At 46.6% G+C, this 21,142-nt stretch overlaps 3 protein-coding genes across 11 annotated transcripts in view; 2 read left to right on the top strand and 1 right to left on the bottom strand.

The window, feature by feature from the left end:
- Positions 1-104: 104 nt before the first annotated feature.
- Positions 105-1,918, bottom strand: LOC121175873 (protein SCO2 homolog, mitochondrial). Of its 4 annotated transcripts, none has more exons than XM_041029720.1 (2): positions 1,569-1,918; positions 105-1,116 (listed from the first exon to the last, which is right to left on the bottom strand). In XM_041029720.1, the coding sequence occupies exon 2, from the start codon at positions 1,094-1,096 to the stop codon at positions 254-256; it is 843 nt and encodes a 280-aa protein (XP_040885654.1). In that variant the 5' UTR covers positions 1,097-1,116; positions 1,569-1,918; the 3' UTR covers positions 105-253. The 4 variants fall into 4 exon arrangements, with proteins under 4 accessions (XP_040885654.1, XP_040885653.1, XP_040885655.1 ...); XM_041029719.1 differs by having other exon boundaries at positions 1,574-1,916; XM_041029721.1 differs by lacking the exon at positions 1,569-1,918 and adding an exon at positions 1,387-1,530.
- Positions 1,919-4,216: 2,298 nt separating this feature from the next.
- LOC121175851 (coiled-coil domain-containing protein 136-like) lies at positions 4,217-16,101 on the top strand. The gene is made up of 11 exons (XM_041029690.1): positions 4,217-4,362; positions 4,522-4,623; positions 5,677-5,915; positions 6,526-6,822; positions 7,043-7,117; positions 7,297-7,596; positions 8,156-8,273; positions 8,377-8,599; positions 8,680-8,814; positions 9,770-9,884; positions 10,992-16,101. The coding sequence occupies exons 3-10, from the start codon at positions 5,864-5,866 to the stop codon at positions 9,872-9,874; spliced, it is 1,305 nt and encodes a 434-aa protein (XP_040885624.1). The 5' UTR covers positions 4,217-4,362; positions 4,522-4,623; positions 5,677-5,863; the 3' UTR covers positions 9,875-9,884; positions 10,992-16,101.
- A 1,622-nt stretch (positions 16,102-17,723) lies between these two features.
- Positions 17,724-21,142, top strand: part of flncb (filamin C, gamma b (actin binding protein 280)) — a 33,560-nt gene continuing 30,141 nt past the window's right edge. For all 6 annotated transcript variants that reach the window (XM_041029865.1, XM_041029869.1, XM_041029868.1 and 3 more), the window contains exon 1: positions 17,724-18,527. In XM_041029865.1, the coding sequence (XP_040885799.1) occupies positions 18,146-18,527 (382 nt within the window). In that variant the 5' untranslated portion in view covers positions 17,724-18,145. The remainder of the gene's footprint in view (positions 18,528-21,142) is intronic.

The following is a 21,142-nucleotide window of genomic DNA, read 5'->3' as shown; positions in this document are numbered from 1 at the left end:
TCAGTTTCAGGTTTTCTGTCTTCAGATGAAGGTGATTCAGACAGACTGTCAGCTGTTCAGCTGCTGAACTGCACCTTCCTTACAGAAGAGAACTCAAACTTCAGAGATGTAGATTTTTAATAGGGGTGTGGTGGTGTGTCAGGCTTAAACATCAGAAATGATTTGATTTAAATGAAATGAATCACAAACTGAAGTCTGGGTGGAGGTTCAGGAGCTGCCACAGCTGAAACATTGAACGGTTTCAGGACTCGTTTCAGAGTTTGATGTAGGTCTTCATGTGGTTCCTGACGTTCTCTGTGATCTGCTCCTGGCTCTTTGTCCTGTTGTAGTAATCCAGAAACAGCCCGTCAGGACTGATCAGGTAGATCAGGATGGTGTGATCCACGATGTAGTCTCCGTCCTCATCTTTGGGTCCGGGGCTGGCGTACACTCTGTAGTCTCGCCCCGCATGTTTCACCTCCTCTGACGTGCCCGTCAGTCCGATGAGACGGGGATGGAAGTCTTTGACGTATCGGGCCAGTGCCGGCACGTCGTCCCTCTCTGGGTCCACGGTGATGAAGAGGGGCTGGACCGGCGGCAGTGAGGCGTCCTGGTCCAGAGCTGACACCACAGCGCTCAGCTTGTCCAGCTCCTCGGGGCAGATGTCGGGGCAGTGCGCGAAGCCAAAGTACAGCAGCACCCAGCTGCCCAGGAAGTCCCGCTTGGTCCTGCGCTGCCCCCTGTGGTCCAGGAGGCTGAAGTTCCCCTGACCCAAAGCCACCTGCTGCAGCTGCTCGATGCGCTGCTGCCGCAACTTCTGCTGCTTCTCCAGGTACACGAACCACCACATGGCCAGCACGCCGCCGCCGAACAGCAGAGTCACCACCAGGCGAGTCCTCAGCTTCAGTTTAGCTGCAGAAACAGACGGGTTCTGACCCTGAGACAGGAAACGCAGCTGAGTCTGCTGAGGACGACCGGGACGTCCACACAGTCTGATGTGGCCACTCTCTGAGGTCAGCGACGGCGAGGACACGAACGTCTTCTGGACGTAAGGAAGGCTTCTCAGGAGTCTTCTTCCTCCACGCAGTCCACCCACAATGCACCACAGCCCCGACATCTTTGACTCAAGTCGTCTTCCTGCAACACAAACTGGAGATTCAGATCCTGTGCTGAGGTAAGAGCATCAGAACTGTCACTGCACTGTCACTGCACTGACACTGCACTGACACTACACTGACACTACACTGTCACTGCACTGTCACTGCACTGTCACTGCACTGACACCGCACTGTCACTGCACTGTCAGTGCATTGTCACAGTGCAGTGACAGTGCTGTAGTGCACTGTCACTGCACTGACAGTGCACTACAGCACTGTTCAGAATATGAGTTAGTGTGTACAGACAAACCTGTGACGCAGTGAGGACTGCAGGGATCAGCTGATCCAGTAACTGGCAACTACTCTGATAACTGATTAATGGTTTTAATGGTTTCCTGATGTTTTACAACCCAAAGGACAGAAAGTAACTGTAACTAACATCCAAACAGAGTAATGTAATCTGAGACATGTTCAAAGTTACTGTCCCCACACCTCACCTGTCCCCGGGTCAGTCAGAAGACACCGTCCGGTATCAGGGCTGGTAACGGCAACTCCGCCGGTTCAAACGGTCTCTGTCGGTGTAACGTTAACCGGTAGCTCAGGTTAACCGGCTCCACTTCAGCCGCCGAGTAACGTTAACGGAAACGTATTGAGTGTTCGCTGATGCACCGACGCCTCCGGTCTCCAAACGGCTGATAATCACATGTGACCGTCAAACCGCCGGTTGTGAAACGCATGAACCGTATTTACATAAACTGCTTTCAGTCCACGTTCGCTGATTCGACACAGACCGGACCTGTGGAGCAGACCGGCTGCTGTGAGCTGCACAGACCGCGGGGCGGAAGATGAATCCACCCGCGGTGTTTCGACAGTAAAATAAAGAAACGGCGGGAATCATGTAACCGAGTTTACGGGATTGAACGTTTTACCATCAGCAGATTCGTGCTTTTCCTGATCCGCGAGGCTGGAACCCGCCGCTAGATGGTGCCATTTCTCACCCCCCCCCCCCCCCCCCCCCCACCCCGGTTTTAGTTCTTAAAAGTCCAGATGAATATTAATATTTGTGGCTGTGTAAATGTACAGGTGGTTTCCAGTCACCTGTCTCTGAGCTCGCGCTGTCTCTCTGTGCACCTGTAATTTGTGTCCCTGTGAAACATCGTCCCAGCTCTGACTGAATCTCTCACTCTCTCTCTCTCTCTCTCTCTCTCTCTCTCTCTCTCTCTCTCTCTCTCTCTCTCTCTCCTCTCTCCCTCTCTCCTTCTCTGCTGGATCTTTACATATTTCATGACTGAGCTGTGTAGGCAGCAGAAACCAGGTCAGCTCCCACTGCAGGCATACAGTACAGTACAGTATATATTACAGTGTGTATGTTAGATATGGTCGTACAGTACAGAATCCTATACTTTCATATGGAATCCTTTCATATTGTGTCATGTTTCATAGTAAAGTTTCATGTCATCATATCATGGTCTTGTGTTTTTCATACCGTATCAGTTCATGTGTCTGATCATATAGTTTCATACATGCTGTTGTTTCTCATCTCTGTGTCTTTATCTCATAGTTTCGTGTCTTCTTCGTGCGTTAATGCTTCGTATTTTATTGGATAGTACAGTGTGTTATACTGTAGTTTGTAATTAGTGCCTTATTGTGTTGCGTCTTTCATATCGAATCTGATTAAACTTTAGTCAATGATTGTGTCTTACAGTCACTAACAGTGAAGTCATGTCTTATTATAGTTTATCATCAAACCTTGTATCTCATCCTGTGTTTGGTATCATATCCTGTTACATTTTGAAATAATGTTCAAAGACTTTCAATTTTAAAAGTGTGAATGTAGAAACATATGTGAAGCACAGTCACTGATGTCCCTGTGTCTCCCACTCATTAGATCTGTGTCACCTGGAGGAGCCATCATCTTCATCATCATCTTCATCATCGTCCTCCTCATCCTCTGAGCTGCAGTATCACACTCCTCTCCTTATGTAATTCCTGAAGAAGAAAGTGAAGCTCAGTGTTTCTCTGACTCTTCTCAGGTTTCCACCCAGTGTGTCGCCTGTTTGAGGCCCTTATATAACGGACTGCAGTTCAGCACACACACACACACACACACTCAGGATCTGAGCCTGATGATCCGTATGTAGATGGGACTGACACACTGGTTTTGAGAATGGGGCAGGTAACAGGCAGGTAACAGACAGGTAACAGACAGGTAACAGGCAGGTAGCAGATAGGTAACAGGTAGCAGGCAGGTAGCAGGCAGGTAACAGGCAGGTAACAGACAGGTAGCAGGCAGGTAGCAGGCAGGTAGCAGACAGGTAACAGGCAGGTAGCAGGCAGGTAACAGGCAGGTAGCAGGCAGGTAACAGACAGGTAACAGGCAGGTAGCAGGCAGGTAACAGACAGGTAACAGGCAGGTAACAGGCAGGTAGCAGACAGGTAACAGGCAGGTAGCAGGCAGGTAACAGGCAGGTAGCAGGCAGGTAACAGACAGGTAACAGGCAGGTAGCAGGCAGGTAACAGACAGGTAACAGGCAGGTAGCAGGCAGGTAACAGACAGGTAACAGACAGGTAGCAGGCAGGTAGCAGGCAGGTAACAGGCAGGTAGCAGGCAGGTAGCGGGAGCGTTCACTGAAGTGACTGAGATAAACGTCTGAATAATGAATGAAGCTCTGCCGGGCCTCGGCGGCTTCCTGCTGATGACATCCTGTCGGCTCGTGTCAGTGAAAGACGCTGTCCTCTTGTTTGTTTGAACTGTTAAAGTCAGACTGGTTGATTTTCTGTCCTCGCTCATCTTGTCTCCTCTCGTGTTCTCCAGGATTTGTGTTGCCTAGCAACCAGTCAGAGGTAAGGGAGGTGTTTGGAGTTTGGTGCATTTCCATTTTTATCAGCGGGACGTTTAAGAAGCGCCGAGTCCTGCAGCGTTTGTGTTACCTGCTGTTAAATCACACCTGCAATAAATCCAGCACACAGGGAGACAGACTGTCCTCATCGTTCACAAAGACTCACACTTCAGATGTTATTTACAAGTTTAGTGAATCTTTGATGAGTTCAGCCTCTGTGTCTCCAGAGTCTCTGCAGGACCAGGTCTGAACCAGACTGAGCCGGTCCATGTTCCACGCTGCTGAGCTGTCCTCCGCCTGTGGTCCTGTGTGAGGCTGAGTCCCACAGAGTCCTGGACTTTAATGATCCGGTTCCAGCTGCTTTCCTCCGTCTCATGTGACCGTGAACTGAAAACCAACCAATTTATTAGGAAGTGAATCGATTGATGAAGAAAACGAACACGAAGGTATTCATCCCGGGAAATCACGTTCACGTTCTCTGCAGCGAGGACACACCTGTGCTCGTGCCGGGAAGTGGTTAATGATTCACGTCACGGAGGATCGCTGTGTATTCATGTCATGGTCTGTCTCTCTAAGGTAGTGACGTCACTCTGCATCACGCACAGAGCGGGCTGACGCTGAGCAGGACACCGGGAGGAGGAGGAGGAGGAGGTCTGCAGCGAGCACCGCAACACAACCGGAGAACCGCATCTGCATCCCTGCCTCAGGTATTTATCCACGGCGCGTGTGTGCGTGCGTGTGATGGAGGACGGGGAGAACGGATGTGTGATCTGGTTTGATGTGAGGAGACGCGCAGAGGAAGGTCATTCAGAGGGACAGGACAGGTGAGGACTGTGAAGACAGACACAGCGGGGCTGTCTCAGATTAAAGGAACAGGTCGGTGTTTTGGGAAACGTGCCTGTGAGTCTGTTAGCCATGTTAGCATGTGGCTAAAAGGATGGACGTATGGATGGGTCCACGAGCTGGATCCACACACGATTCACGGTGTGTGTGTGTGTGTACGTGTGTACGTGTGTCCTCTGATTGTCAGCAGTCGACCAGTGAAAACTTTGACCCGATGGTGGCGCTGTGTGAAAAGTCAGCAGGGTTATTCCAGTTCATCCTGAGGGGACCTGTTCCTGCTGCCTGTCCTCATGTCTTCCTGTTGTCCAGTGGTTGTAGACACACATTAACATCTTTTGTCAGATCTGATCTCACTGAATCCAGGTTTTGGTCCATATTTCTTCACATTTTGGTGAAAGTGAAGTGGATCAGCTGCTGTTTGCAGTGATGGACAGACTCCTCTCACTGGGACAGTGTGATACTGAGGGACACTTAAAAACAGCAGGATTCTCAATGAAGTTCTGCAGGATGGACATCAGAGATAATGATGTCCCCAGGAGGTCACACTGAATCACCTGTATGCACCTGTCCCGTTCAGCTCACACATTGTCTTTATCTCACCTCACTAATGTTATAAAAAACGGTCCATAAACAGGTTTCACCTGCTCATCAGGTGGAAACTGATCCTCAGTTTATTATCACAGAGGACTCAGACCAGTGAACTGGACCTTAGAGCCTGAGTCCACTGAATATTTGGCAGAATGGCTGAGGACCAGTCCCGTGTCCCCTCAGAGCAAACGTCAGTGCAGTCCGATGTGTTCGACTCAAATATCATCATCAGTATCGACCTGTATACTCCAGTATCGGTGGAGCTGTGTTGCTGTCGCAGTTCTCTCTCTCTCTCTGACAACTCTCCCCCTCCTCCCCCTCCTCCCCAGTCTTCAGTCATCTCTCAGCTCCAGGAGGATGAAGGGGCTGCAGCAGCTTGCTCTGCCCGGAGCGTGAGGAGGCTTCCTGGGCTCCATCTGCCTCACCCCTCCACCCCTCCTCACCCGTTGTGTGGAGCTCTGATCCTCCCTCACCCCCCCCCCGTCTCTGCAGCAGCCTCCTCCATCAGCTGAAAACATGGACGGGCTCCGGCTGCCGCCCGTCATAGAGGAGGTCCTCGATCCATCGGGTCAGTCTCTGTGTTGTTTACATGCTGGTTGATGTGTCTGAATATTTAAGTTGTGAATCTGAAGCTGCAGTTTGACGACTGATCATCTGAAAACGGAGCTGAAATGTAAACAAACAGCGACGGAGGGAAAAGTCATGAATTCTCCAGATGATCTGACCTGTAACGTGTTCCCAGCATCGGACTCACGAGTCTCTTTAACACAGGCACTCCTCTGCTTCTACCTTTCCTGTGTGACGCTCCTGTTAAAGTCAGCACTTCCTGTCACTTCCTCTTTTATTTCTTTAGATGTTGATCAGCTGTTTTCTGTCGTCTGTCCTCAGGAGCACTGTCCGTGGATTTCACCGGGCGACTTTCATGCTGCTCTGCTGTGAGATGTTTGTGTGTCTGTGTTCATGATTTATGTTTGTTTTTTGTTCGTCCACCTTCATGTCACAGTCCATCAGATCTGTGTTTTTCTCTGTTGTCACCACCAGATGGAGCCACAGCACAGAGTGTCAGTGCCTCTGGCCCATTTTTATTTAAGTCATGGTTAGAACATCAGAGCCACCAGCTTCTCTCAGAGCATGAGACGATGATAAATGACCCCGAGTTCTTTTCTGTCCGTCTGCAGACGAGCTGTGTGAGCTGAAGGTGGAGAAGCCGATCATGTTGGCAGAAACTCTGACGGCCAAAGAGAGGGAGTCTCTGGAGGACAACTACGACAAGGAGGAGGAGGAACCGGCGGGAGACGGAGAGAAAGGCCAGCAGGAGGGAGGGAAGGAGAAGGAGGAGGAGCGTGGAGGAGGAGTGAAGGATGAAGAGGAGGAGCTGGAGGAGCTGAGAGCTCAGGTGTTGCAGCTGCTGTTGGAGCTGGAGGAGACCAGGGAGGTTTCTCAGAGACACGAGGAGAGTTTCATGGAGCTGCAGGGTCAGTGATGTGCCAGGTTAATGTCCCGACTCAGGCTCATAGAAACCAAACTGAGCTGAGTGTTAAAGTCACGTTTCTCATTAACTGTGATGAAGGAGAGGAAAAGATCAGATGTTTGGTTTAAACAATGGAGATAAAAACAGTAAAAAGAAAAGTGTGTAACTCATTTAATGATAATCTAAACGTACAGATTCAGTTTACTGTCAGTCTTTTTTCTCAGGTCTGTTGGAAGAAGAACGACTGGCGAGCGCTCACCAGGCCGAGAGTTTCACCAGACAGATCCAGAGACTGCAGGGTACACACACACACACACACACACACACACACACACACACACACACAGCTCAGGGACAGAGACGTGAGGAAGATCTAAACTTTCCAAACGTCCTGACTCACAGGAACAAACACACTTTGAAAAAGCGACTTCACATTTTTCAAACACTTTCTGAGCGAAGTCTGGTTCCTGTCCTCCAGCCCAGCTCCGGTCCGTCCAGGAGGAGATGGACAGTCTGGAGGAAGAGAAGGAGAGCGAGCTGGAGGAGGTGCAGGAGGAGCTCCGTTCGGCTCAGGAGGAGGTGCTGGTGCTGCAGCAGGCGGCCGAGGAGGCGGCGGCGGAGAGGGAGAACGACATCGCCTCCCTGCAGGAGGAGCTGTGTCGGCTGAGGGCGGAGCTGCAGCGCCTCCACGTCACGGCGCAGGAGTACGAGCTGGAGATCACGACGCTGAGAGCCGAGATCAGCATGAAGAGCCGGAGCGCAGAGAGTCACATGCACGGTGAGGAGGGAAACTGGGGGGGTACCAAACCAAACCAGTGCTCCCATTTTAAACAGCTGGTCCTGAGTACGGCCTCGCACAGTTTGCTGAATGGGACTGGTCCCAGCACAAACCTCGTCGGTGGCAGTGCAGCAGCATTTCACCCTGATCCGTCCTCCTCTCCTCAGTCAGAGACAGAGGCTGAACCTCAGAGACGTCTTCTACAGTCCTCAGTCTTTTCTCGTCGTCTCAGCGTTAGAGTTTCAGCGCTGAGTGACGTCACGCCACAGATTCCTGATCATGTGACACCCACAGTCAGCAACATGAAAACGATGAGATTCGATTGTTGTTCGGTTTCATGTGACTGAACTGGTTTTTTATCTTCTTTCATCATGTGCTTTGATGTTGAACATCAGCTGTTTGTTCTGTGCTTTCATGTTGGGGCTGGAATGAGCTCTGCAGCCTCCAGGAGGCGCCAGCAACATTCCTGTGCTCCTGCTGGACTCATTTCTTCTTCTTCTTCTTCCTCAGGATGTTTTGGGGTTGAAATGTGACGGGTGTGAATATTGTGTGTGTTCAGGTGAGATGAGTCAGCTGAAGGTGGAGCTCCTCTCTCTGACCGACGAGCGCCAGTCTCTGACCAATCACAACAAAGAGCTGAGCAGCAAAGTGGAGCAACTGCAGCAGCAACGAGACACGTGAGTGGTCCGACCAGCAACGCAACTGCTGTCACTGTAACCGGGATGAGACAGGAGTCAAAATGAAATCGCTGATCATCACACCTGTCCTCCTGCTGCACAGGTGTGATGGTGTGTACCTGGCAGTCAGAGCAGAGGGCGACACCGAGCGTGAGCCGGACGACCAGGTGAAGACGGACTCTTACATCAGTCTGTCCCAGCCTGGTCCTGAACACCACGAGGATCCGGACTCTTCAGTCCAGGAGAAGGTCTGCAGCTCTGAGCTCAAGGTCCTGAAGGTCCAGCTGAGAGAGGCCGAGGAGACGGCTCAGAAGGTTCAGAGACAGGTAAGAGGACGACAGGTGGACATCACGTCTGTGATCGCTGTCTGTGAACTGTGGACGCCTCAGTCTGACCTTTGTTTCAGTGCGATGGTTTGAAGGTGGAGCTGACGGAGCTGCAGCAGCTGTACGACGTCAGCCAGCGGGAGCGAGCGGCGCTCGAGCAGGAGCTGCAGCGCTGCAAGGCCGAGCTGAGCAAACTGGCGGGCAGGAAGTCACAGGTGAGAGGTCAAAGGTCAGCTGCTTAGGTGCTTTCGGGGGTGGGGTCCAGAGAAGCTTGGCCAGTCACTGTGACGTCCCGTCGGCCATTTTTCCTCCTGGTTTGCAGCAGCTCTGCTCGTGTCGTTGCTTCTTCTTCGTGACGTCTGTCGCTCCAGGAAGTTTGTGTTCGTCATCTGTCTGTTTCTGCCGCTTCCTGTGCTGAGGAGTCAGGAATCTGAGGTTTATTCAGCTGTCAAACAAAAACGATGAGAAAGAGGCAAACTGACGCTCAGGGTCATTCTGATTGGCTGATAACGCATCACACCTGGAACATCACCTTAAAGACGGCTCAGTCCAAATTCACGGATTTGGATTCTGTTTGTCTGACTCATCTCTCCAGAGATGTGGACCCGAGTCACAGGTTCACTGAGCCCAGGGCCGTCCCTCCGAGCCCAGGACTCCCCAGCATCACACTGAGCTGGACCCATCTTAACCTGGTGCTGCCTGTTTTGTTGACTCGTGACTCGTGAAGCCGTGACTCGGTCCCACCTCTGCTCCTCGTCATCACATCACTCGCTGACTCTCTGACGGCTCTGCAGACGCCTGTGGACGCAGCTTCATCGTGTCAGCAGAGATCTGATGAACTCCATCTTGTCTTTGACCGTCTTTGATGTCGTCCTCTAACTGCCTGCTCTTTCTGTTTCCTCCCCTCCCTTCATCGTCATGTTTGTTTCACATGAATTTTACACAATAAACTTGATCAAATTCTGTAAATTTGATGGCTGTGGTGCTAACCCTGCCCATCAACCTTTCTCTTTTCTTTTTTCGTATCCAATGACTTGTTTTTGTTTGCTCCGCTCGCCGTTGTCCCTCACGCGCTCCGACTTTATTATTCTGATTATTTTATGGTTTTATTTCCTCTTCCCACACCCCTCTCTCCACCCCCCACACTCCTACCTTTTGTCTTCTCCCCAGAACTGCACTCGTCCGTCTGAGCCCCCTGTTCTCTCCATCCCCTTCATAGGAATGATTGTTATAGTGGCCTTGATTTGGTGCTGGTGGGAGGAGCTGGCGTCCTAGAGGGGACCAGGTATGGCCACGCCCTTCTTTCTCTCGCAGACACTGTGCCTCAGTTAGCGTCTGAGGGTGAACACCGAGCTTTCCTCAGAGCTGCCTGTCAGCGGGTGTTATTGTAATGCCAGGCCTCAGTGTGCTTCAAACAAACTACCTGGGATGAGTCTGCACGGACCCTCGTGACGTAATCCGCCTCACGCTGACCTCAGGACCGCGTGGAGAGAACAGTCGTCCACCCTCAGAGGCCGAACAGAGAGCGGCGACGCACAAAGTCTGAACGAGGCGTTCACAGAACACGTTTTCAGACCAGCTCTCCCGAGCAGCTGTTCACAGGCACAGCAGAGACAGAGCTGTCTGACCGACGGGTGGTTGATGGTGCAGCCTCAGGTGCTGCAGGTGATGGAGCAGCTTGTTTGAAGCAGACTGAGGCTTTAATCCAGCACAGACGTCATTGCCAGGATCTTAGTCCTGGTCTTCCTTCTCTGCACCGAGGCCTGACTAACAGCGAGAGCTCTGGTGTATCTGCAGCCGAGTTTTGGTGTCTGCTGCGTTGTTCGCTGAGGTCTGAGGATGATGCACAGAGGCGACGTTTAGCTGTTCACTCAGAGACGTGAGCAGAACGTCTGATGGATCTTTTTCATCCATGAACAGAGAGATTCCATCAAAGTTTTTATTTCTATGTCTCATCTTAAAAAATGTTGAAGGAAATGAACACTGGTCAGAATCTGCACATGAAGCTGTACACAGGGTGTGTGTGTGTGTGTGTGTGTGTGTGTGTGTGTGTGTGTGTGTGTGTGTGTGTGTGTGTGTGTGTGTGTGTGACTGAAGGGATCTGTTACTTTTAACATGACAGTGTTTCAGTCGCTGCTAAAATCTCACACACACGACACCACTGCAGTCATAGTGTTTACGTGTGTATGGAAGCTCGTTGCTGCCAAAAAACCAGCAGCTTTTTGTAGAAGATGAATCGATTAGTCCACGCGTCGAGTGACAGGAGATGAATCTGCCACTGATAACCCTTTCATTGCTTCAAATGGTTACATGTGGAGATTTGTGCTTTGTCGTATCAGCAGAGTGAAGCAGACTTCCTGTAACTCCTGTGATGTCATCACCTCTCTCTCAGCAGACTGACGCTGAAGGCTGGAACCTGGCGGTGGCGGCGGTCGCGGTGGCGGCCATTGTAGTTCTGGTCATCCCCAGCTTCACCAGGGCCTGAGGACTACACTGAGTGACCTCACTGGGAACTCTGGGACCGTGGGATTGTGGGATACCCGTCACCCATCCAGCGCTGCCCTCATACATGTTGCTGTCCTGATGTCTGCTTGTTGCATCGCTCTGTTTAGTGGGATGGCGCTGCCACGGCAGTTTGACCTGAACGCCACAGACGTCAGTGAGTGCCGGAGGGGAAAGCAGTAAGATCGTTCTTTGACTCTTTAACGCCCCCTGCAGGTCAGTGCTGTACAGTAGGTGAGCAGATCCATTTAATGTGGTTTTCAAACATCCACCGTCATGATCCAAGAGTCTGACTGGATCTGGCAGTTAGCTTTGATTTTATAGTTGGAAAATAATCAGACGTACATCACTGACCAGTGGTTTCCTGCTGGACCTCATCTCCATAAACATGTTCAAAGCTTGGAGTGATAGTAGTGCATCCAAAACACTGCTTCACTGAAAGAAAGAAGTGTTTTCATCAGCTGCTACGCAACATGCCAAACAGCCCTGTTCCACATTGATCCAGTATCATCCAGTACTGGATTAATATTGATGCATTTTATTGCTGTAGCTGAAGTGGAGCTGATTTAATATTTTACATAGTGTTGGATAATTTGATCTATAACCACCATCTGTCTGCCTCTGACATGTAGAGGAATAAATTCTTTTTTACAGTGGGCTCGTCCGGTTGGAAGGTTGTTCACAGCACTGAGAGAACATCAAGTACAAACTTCAGATAAAGATCAGAGTCGCTCCGAGTTCTTAAATAATGAGAAACGAATGTTAATGTTTTTCCTTATTCATCTGTTAAAACCAGATTTATTCACTAGTTTAACATTTAAAATAGAAACTAAACAAAATTCCCAGATATTTTTTTCTGGAAAAATATCAAATGAAAGTTGTTCCACTAATTATAACATGATATGATTATTGTAGCAGAGTGACTTTCACAAACCAAATACAGACACAGAGCAACATCATCATCCTCACATCACGGCTCAGTGCAGTGCTCCCTCTCTTTTAGCTCTGTGTTTGGTCTCCACCAGCTGAGGGAAACATCTGGCTCTTCAGCTGCTAAACGCTGCTCTGACTGTGACTCTGCTGATCACTTAGCGTGAAGTTCCTGTTAGATCCACATGCTAGTTTCAGAAATATCAGTCTGAGGCTTTAAGGATGAAAATGTTTGTTTGTATGAGTGAAAACATGAATCGTTCCTCTGGGTCATGACATCAGGTGTTTGAGAATCACCAAACAAAACATGAAATCTTTTGTAGCCACAACAATTAGTTTGATTTTTATTATTTCTTAACTGATTTTTTGCTTCATTAAACATAACAGTGACGTTCTGGGTTTGTGACTTTATAAGTCTGTAATCGAGAATCAGTCCATTACATTTGTTTGTCTATTGACAAATTTTTCGGCTCTAAAATCCTTTGCCTTATTTATCCATCCTGGATTTAAAGACTATTTTGCACTCACTGAGTCACACTGATGAAGAAGATGGTAGCAGATAAAATCCTGCTGGATGCTGTGTATTGTCTTATCGTGCGTTTGTCCAAAAATTGCCATGAATGTTGTTTAACAGGCTTATTCTGAAGCATGAGGTGAAAAAAAAGCAGATTTATGGAAAGAGTAATTAAATCAGCTTTATTTTATGGAACTATCCCTTCATAGATCGGTTTCAAATGTCTGTCATATGCTTATAAAGCAACAACATTCTCAGCAGAAGTAAAAAAGCACTTTTTTTTTAACCTTAGAAAGATATTTGTTGGAGATGCATCATTTCTGAGAGAGAGATCACTTGTCATGACTGATTTCACTGTGCCAGTTTTAAGCTAGGTTGTGTCAGAGTGGCTTTAAGTTTCCAGAGAGATGGTCATAAAAGTATTTAATGGGTTTTTTGTGTCCAGTAGAGGACAAGAAATGGAAGGAAGAGTCCTGTCCAGATGAGGTCAAATCTAAAGCCTCAAACACAAACCAATCTGTTCTCCCACATACGTTTACATTTCATCTCTCAGGTCTTTCTTTAGTGTGACGCGTCAGAGCGAACACGTTTTCTTCTGTTCAGATTTTGTAGCTTTAAAACTTTTTACTTGATGGATCCTGATCGAGACCTGATTTATGTTTACATTTAACTGGTGACCAAATGATCATAGGAAACATAATCAGAAGTTTAAATGACTGTGATCCTGTTTCAGTTTGAATCAGGTGTTTAGGTTAAACTGTTGAAGCTGTTTGTCTCGATTTGTGATGACAATGCATGTGACCTTTACCCAGTAATTAATAGCTTCACAGAAACAGACATTCCAGTTTATTCACTGTAGAAGGAAATACACATATACATACACATACGCACATACAGACACACGACAGGTGAAGTGGCTTTAATGTGACTAAGCAGCAAACTGAATTCAGTCAGAATGATTTACTTAGGATTTGATGATTAATGTGGTTAATAGCAGGCTATTGATTATAACTGGACCCATATAAATGATAGATTGTGACATTCAGGTACACGTCACGCCATCTTTGGTGTTTTGATAATTTGGTTAAAGAGGCTGGCTCAAAAGAAAAATAAAAACCTGATGAAATGTCAAAACATTAAGACGCCAAATCAAGATTTTGACTTAAAAAACATTATGAAATATTATGCTAAAATGTTGAGTTGCATACTGTCCCATAATCTTTAAGCAAACATTTGACTTACTGTCTTATAATTTAAACTTTGAAAGTAGTAATGTTGACTTATAAGTTTTGACATGACTAAATGTAAGTTTAGTTAAGTAAATTGAAATCTATTCTGACTTTGATTATCCCATGTAATCAGTTTTGTTATTTGTTTTGTGGTGTATCTGGGTTTCCACAGAACGGACTGTTGTCGTCTTTACTGTTGTCTCTGTCTTGTGTCTTTATATGTCAATAATGTGTCATGTGAGTTTACTGTTTTGTTTGTGATGTGTGTAGTAGTTGAACACAGGCGTCATCCTGTAAAATGTTGTAAAATGTGAATATTAGTACAAAATGTGAGAAATGACTTCTGGTAGCAAGTGTGGATGCTGACTGAATAATCATTAATCAACCTCTTAATATCTTTTTTTTCTTTTTTCTTGTTGTGCATGTGAGCCGAAACATGATCTTCCAACGAGCTGCATGCAGACGTTACTGTGTACAAACATTGCACCTGTGTACCTTTTTATTAATACTTGGTCATAGTTTGTACTGTATTGAACATAGAATAGTTCCACTTCGATTCATAGTTGGTGCTTGTTTCAAAGGAAATTATTTTTCATACACGATTAGACTGTATTTAAGAGCTTTTGTTATGTAAAAATAATGTAGCAGTGGAAAGAGTCTGGGGATGGACTGATTATTGGTTTATCATATGAATAAGTATTGGTAATTTATTTTCTCACAACTCAGTATCATGAGTTATGTCAGCCCAGCCTTAGCGTGTTCCTGACAAACCTTAGCTACTGTGGACACCTTGATGTTGCATGTTATGTTTAAAGTAGTGAATTTGCATGAAAATTCAGAGGTAGATTGAACAGATTCAGCTTTAGCGTTAAAGACAGCTCACTGAATAAGACAGTGGTAGCATGAGCGCTGTAATCCAATTCTTCCACTAGTTCCCTTTGACTGTTTTATATTTTTGTAGCTGTAAATTAAGAACTTTCTGTTGTAAAGTTGTAAAGTCTTCTCCAGCGTCAGACGTTTCAGGTGGATATCAGTTTCATCTGTTTGTCCCGTACAGACACAGGCCCAGGACGTGTTAGCCTAGCTGGTTTACAGGTAACAATCAGTGTTACGTTATGTGTTTAGAACTATAGCTAGCTTAGGTTTGATAGCTACAAACAGTTTGCATATTTAACATAATGCTAACTTTCTGTTGTTAACTGTTACAGTAAGAGTTCAGATTTATTTATTTGGTGCTAACAATATACCAAAAAGTGTTTAGCTTAGCTTAGCTTAGCACAAAGACCAGTTAGTAGCTGGGTGATGTTATGCTAGTTACACATAATTAAAATTTCTGACATTATGCTAGCTGTATGCAGCAGTTTATAACTGGATGTGTTCAGCCACGTTTTTATAGCTAGTTAATGTTGTGGTGTTTTTATGCTAGCTCTTTGTAATCAAATGATGTTGTAGATACAGGTAGCATATCGGACATTATGCTAGCTGTTCATAGATAGTTACTGTTACGCTATGCTTATGATTAACGGGATATCTAATGCATCTGAGGCTGTGGTATGTGTTTGTAGACCAGTTATAATTTACCAGAACATGTTTAGATTAACTTAGCACAAAAACTGTAAGGAGGGAAAACACCACCTTCAATACCTCCGGGTCTGATGTATGTGCTGTATCTTCTTTATTTAACAGGTGTAGAAATAGAAAAACCAGACATTGTGGTTTTACCAGCAGTTAGCATTGGAGCTGTTTGTTAACCAACAACCACTCAGGCTAACAGTTTCCCCCTTCTTCCAGTCTTTGTGCTAAGTCAGGCTAACATGCCCTGGACCTCTCTCTGTACCGGTCTCATAGAGATGACTCTGATCCACCTGAAACATCTGACCCCAGGCTGTGTTTCTGTGGGTCGTCTGTTGGCTCTGACTCTGTGTCAGTTGCTGTCAGGTGTCAGGTGTTCTGTACCAACTCTGGTTTAGTTTGGACCAAACCCTGAGTCACAGTAGACCGGCATGCTGTCGTCTGGCTGCTGTTTGACATGATGAATTATTTTGCTCCTGTGACTGAACACATATTTCTGCACACTGTTAATGTCTGTTGTATTTTTTGTGTGATGATGTTGTGAAATGGGCCTGTACATTTTGTAAATGATCAGACAAATAAAAAGTAGTTTATCCTTGTCTTCAATGTCCCTTGAACATGTATGTTAGGTATGTTTTTATTTATTTATTGTGTTTATAGTAAAATTTGATACTTTACTTATTTATCTAACCCTAGAACTTGTATAATATACAGAACTTTTACATTTTAATTTTGTAAATTCATTTGATGTAATGCAGCTGTTATGTTCTTCCATGTAATGAAACATTACCGTTGTTATTTCAGTTTTCTCTGTTATGCTCTTTAAGTTTCATTTCAGCAGGTTGTGTTTTGTTTTGCTGTCCTTATATTTTGATGTTACTCACATTTCACTGTGTTTTTGTGTTAGCTTGTGTTGTTCCACAGTTTGTTTCCTTGCTGTTATCTGGGTGATGCTTGGTTGTGTTAATGATGACACAGCATGTTAGGTGATGTTAGGCAGCATCAACACATCATGTTGTGTTTCTTTACATTCCAACATGTAAATCATGTTTTGTGTTCTCCCACATTGTGCTGTGTTGTTATGTTACAGTTATGGATCAGGATTATAACCTGTGAACAGAAGTTAGTATTATATTTTTTTATAACTGAATTATATGTCTTGTAAAACCAAAATATTATTTTAAGCACAAAATATGTCGACCTGATATCGTGTGTGCACCTTGTACTTTCTTCTTCTTCTTTTTTGTTTTTGTTTTTTTCTCCAAAAAAACAAAAACAACAAAAAAAAAAACTTCAGGGAGCCTCCACACCAACATCCAGACTCAGCAGGGAACAAAACAGGAGAGAATAAAGTCAGGATCTGTGTAAGTACTTCACCCTAATCTATTAATGATGATGATGATGATTGTTATTAGTACAGTGATAATTATCCATGTGTCCCTGTCAGACGACCACAGCCCCTTAATATATGTACAGATGGTGTATTTGAACCCTGTGAGAGCATCACTGAGGACCTCAACTTTAAATTTAGTCTGTCTCTATATTTACACATCAGATCTCAGGCTGAGACTCAGAGCTGCTGTTTTACTCTCCTGATGACAGCAGTGTGTGTGTGTGTGTGTGTGTGTGTGTGTGTGTGTGTGTGTGTGTGTGTGTGTGTGTGTGAATTGTCAGAACAATAGTTTTTCTGTCAAATCTTATATCGCCCTCCATCGATATGTCCATTGATCATTACCTCATTTACATCAACACTGAAACCATTCATTTAACTGATGTAAGAAGTGATGGGATCAGATTTGTAGCATCTGAGAGCAAATTGGTCAAAATTCTATTGATGTCAAAATAAATAGATGCATTAATAAACTGACAAATGAATCCATCAAACGGATTCTCAGAATATATTAAAACAAAAACATTTTTTTTTAAACATTTCATTATTTCATTGGAAGCTGTTTGTTTCCATATTTCATGATGTATTTATTTCTGTGTGTGTGTGTGTGTGTGTGTGTGTGTGTGTGTGTGTGTGTGTGTGTGTGTGTGTGTGTGTGTGTGAGTGAGTGAGTGAGTGAGTGAGTGAGACAGACTCGTCTGATTGGCTGCCCGCAGATGACGACATCTTTTCTGCTCGGACCGGTTTACGAGCAGCTTCTTCCTAACGGGCCCCCGGTGTCTGTCCCAGGTTTGGAGCCTCTAAAAATACCCGGAGGTGTCACGGCGGCTGCGGAGCCCCGGGGCCTGTGGTGGTTGGGGGGGGGTCCGGCCTGTCCCCGCCCCGCTGCCTCGCCGCCGCCCAATGAGCTGCGGCCTCCGTCCCTCGGTCGGCTCGGTGGATGCCCGGGCTGTAGTTGTATATGGTCATGACAGGGGCATTCCTGGGAGTCCGGCAGAGTGACGCCGACCTTTTTAAACCTCTGCTCCTCTTCTCCTCCACCCTCTGTCCCGACTGTCTCCAGGCCGCCGCGCCGCCGTCAGCGCGTCATTACCCGGGCCAAGGACCGAGAGTGTCCGCTGGACGAAAACCACTTTCTCCGCTTTTCTTTTCTTCTTCTTCTGACTTTCTTGATATTTTATTCCCACAGGAGCCCATGGCTCAGTCCGGGGGCTGGATTAACTGACTCTGGATCTGCTCTCTACCCGGAGCGCATGCTTTCAGGCTTTACGCAAACTTTGTGAGTGTGTCACTCCCTCAGGCTTGGCACTGCCCCTACTGCCCCGCTGCTCCGCTGCTCTCTCTTCTTTTCTCTTTTTTCTGCCTTCTCTTCTCTTCCCTCTCCGCTTTGTGCTATAAAAGGAGGCATCATGATGAGCAACAGCAGCTACTTGGAGCCGCAGCAGCTGCCGCCGCAGTTCTACCAGAGCCCCGCGGACATCGGCGAGGAGGAGGAGGAGATGCCGGCCACCGAGAAGGACCTGGCCGAGGACGCTCCGTGGAAGAAGATCCAGCAGAACACCTTCACCAGGTGGTGCAACGAGCACCTCAAGGTCATCAACAAGCGAATCAACGACCTGCAGAAGGACCTGAGCGACGGGCTGAAGCTGATCGGGCTGCTGGAGGTGCTGAGCCAGAAGAAGATGTACAGGAAGTATCACAGCAGACCCAACTTCCGACAGATGAAGCTGGAGAACGTGTCCGTGGCGCTGGAGTTCCTGGAGAGAGAACACATCAAACTGGTCTCCATCGGTAAGTGGCGCAGATTCATACAGGTGGGTTGTTTGGGGGGGTCTGTGGCTCAGGTGTGAGCTGACGCAGTGACCACGGGACTGAGGAGGTGGTGACCTCAGGTGTGTGAGGACTGAGTCTGAGCTGCAGGTGTGAACAGCCCCCGCTGAGCTAATGAGCACCTGTCTGTGCAAACATGAATTTACCAGTGAATGGAGTTAATGAAGACACACACCTGATGAGTGAGGCTCTTTAAACCAGGAAAAGCCTCATGAAAATAAATCAGTATTAGATTTAATCAATAACTTTTAATGAATGTTTTAACAGTGAATTAAAATTCATGTATTATCTCAATTAATGCTTTAACAAAGGTCAAGTTAAACCTTAATCTATGCACAGATCCCATTAAATCCATACCTGTTAATTAGTAATTAACCCTGTAGTATTTACCATGGACAGAAACATCACTGAGCCTGCCCTGTAACTGCAGAGGGAGCTCAGTTTAAGGTGGAAATCCTTTAATCCAAACAGAAAACCTTTAAAAACCTTCAAACATCAGAATCCACGAATTATCATCAAACCTGTGGGAACTCTTTAACTTTTACCAGGTAACAGAAATGAATGCTCTGTAAGATACAAATGCAGATTCTGCTTTTTCTGTTTGCTCAGTTTTAAAATATCGTTCCTGGAAAAAACTCTAATCCATGCACAGAAACCCGCCACTGTCCCACGTTATCTTTTCAAATCCGCCTTAACCTGCTTTAATTCCACCTTTATTAATGTGTGGATGAATGTGAGCGTGTGTGTGCTCAGACAGCTGTTGGGAGGACGGTTGGACAGGCTGGTTCCTCAGGCGTCCTTCACTCTGCCTCAGCTGCTCGCTCTGACTCGCTGGCTCGGTAGTTAACCTCCAGCAGATCAGAGATCAGAGCTCAGAGATCAGAGATCTGTGATCTCAGATCACAGAAGTACCTGTCACCAGGTGAAATCAGGACCAGCTGATTGGTTGTGTATTTACTGTGTTAACATGTGCAGATATAAAGTCGTAGTCAGCCTCTGAAGGTGTGTGTGTTGCTCACCTGAGCACCTGCTCAACATCCTCTGCTTTTTACTGATTGATCTTCAGATTAATACGAAGGAGATGTGAGGATTAGCTTCGACGATGCGTCGGCAGGTTGATTCCAGCGGCAGATGAAATGTGTAATATTGATAATAAATAAATGACACGCTCTGGAAACAGGAAGTACTTAGAATACGTTACGTACATTTGACTCTGAGCAGGAAACAGAGATCCAGCTTCCTCTGATCTGGTTCCACCGCGGTCACATGGTTAGACGTCAGCACCTCCACTGACTCTATCACACACTGCTCACTTATACTGGGGTTATACTGGGGTTATACTGGGGTTATGCTGAGGTTATGCTGGGGTTATGCTGAGGTTATGCTGGGGTTATACTGGGGTTATGCTGGGGTTATGCTGGGGTTATACTGGGGTTATGCTGGGGTTATGCTGGGGTTATACTGGGGTTATGCTGGGGTTATGCTGAGGTTATGCTGGGGTTATGCTGGGGTTATGCTGGGGTTATACTGGGCAAAACTCTGTTTTTATTTCCAGCTCACATTTTAACACTAAAGAGTTTTTTTGCTTTGTGATTTTTTTCCATCTGACAGTTTTTTATGATCCTTTTCAAATTTTCCTTATAGTTTTTTACTTTTACTGATTTTTTGTCAGTTTTTCTTCTACAGAAAGAAATAATGTGAAGGAAAGAAATCTTTGTAGTTACCGGAGGAATAATTCAAATCTGAGCTGCTGGACTCAGGTTTTGACTCTACAATACAACAGGAGGAGGGTTGTTGGTGGTCGGGGGTGGGGTGGGGTGTGGGTGGGGGTGTAGTATGATGTGATTGACGGCAGGACAGCTGAGCTCTGCTCTCCCTCCACCGACAGCTGCTGAAAATAGACCTGAGACACAGAGAGGGGAGAGCAGATCCACCCAGGAGGATTTTCAGTCCACGAACTGAGACCTGCTGCTGGACTTTCCCAGGAATCCTGCTCAGATTCAAATTCTCTTAAACCCAAATGTGAACTGTGTTCACAGTCAAACCGTGTGGTTGAACCCGGTGGTTTTTCAGGTGCCTGTGTCGTCATGTTTCTGACCTGTTTAACTGTGGCTTCATGGTCGATCATGATCAGGACCTGTATGACGTCTGATGCAGATCAGTGAGGGGTTTGGCAGCTGGCAGTCTAAGTTTCATTTGACTTCACAGATTCAGATAAAAAAAACATACAAACATAAACAACAAGCCAGAGAGGCTGGACAGAGGAAACTGAGCTGTCTCCAGGGACCCTGTCTCCAGGGACCCTGACTCCACAGTCTGAGTCTCCTCTGGGTTTCAGCCTCGACTGGAGGATCACTAACAGGCCTCTGTCAGAGGACCTAACAGGAGCTGACGTGTAGGACAGGACTGTGTGTGAGAGACAGATCTGGGAGTCGTCTGCATAGAAATGGACTCTGATGTGGTTTTGACCTGGAAGCAGCAGAGACATGAAGGAAAATGATGGGATACAACTTTACTGATAAAGTCTTTAAGATCAGCTCCACCTTCATCACCTGCAACATCAAAGTGATGAACAC

This window comes from Toxotes jaculatrix, chromosome 22, assembly GCF_017976425.1.
Source record: "Toxotes jaculatrix isolate fToxJac2 chromosome 22, fToxJac2.pri, whole genome shotgun sequence".
In the NCBI taxonomy this organism is placed as follows: Eukaryota; Metazoa; Chordata; class Actinopteri; family Toxotidae; genus Toxotes; species Toxotes jaculatrix.
Note: the sequence above shows the minus strand (reverse complement) of the source record. Positions and strands in the feature narration are given on the sequence as shown.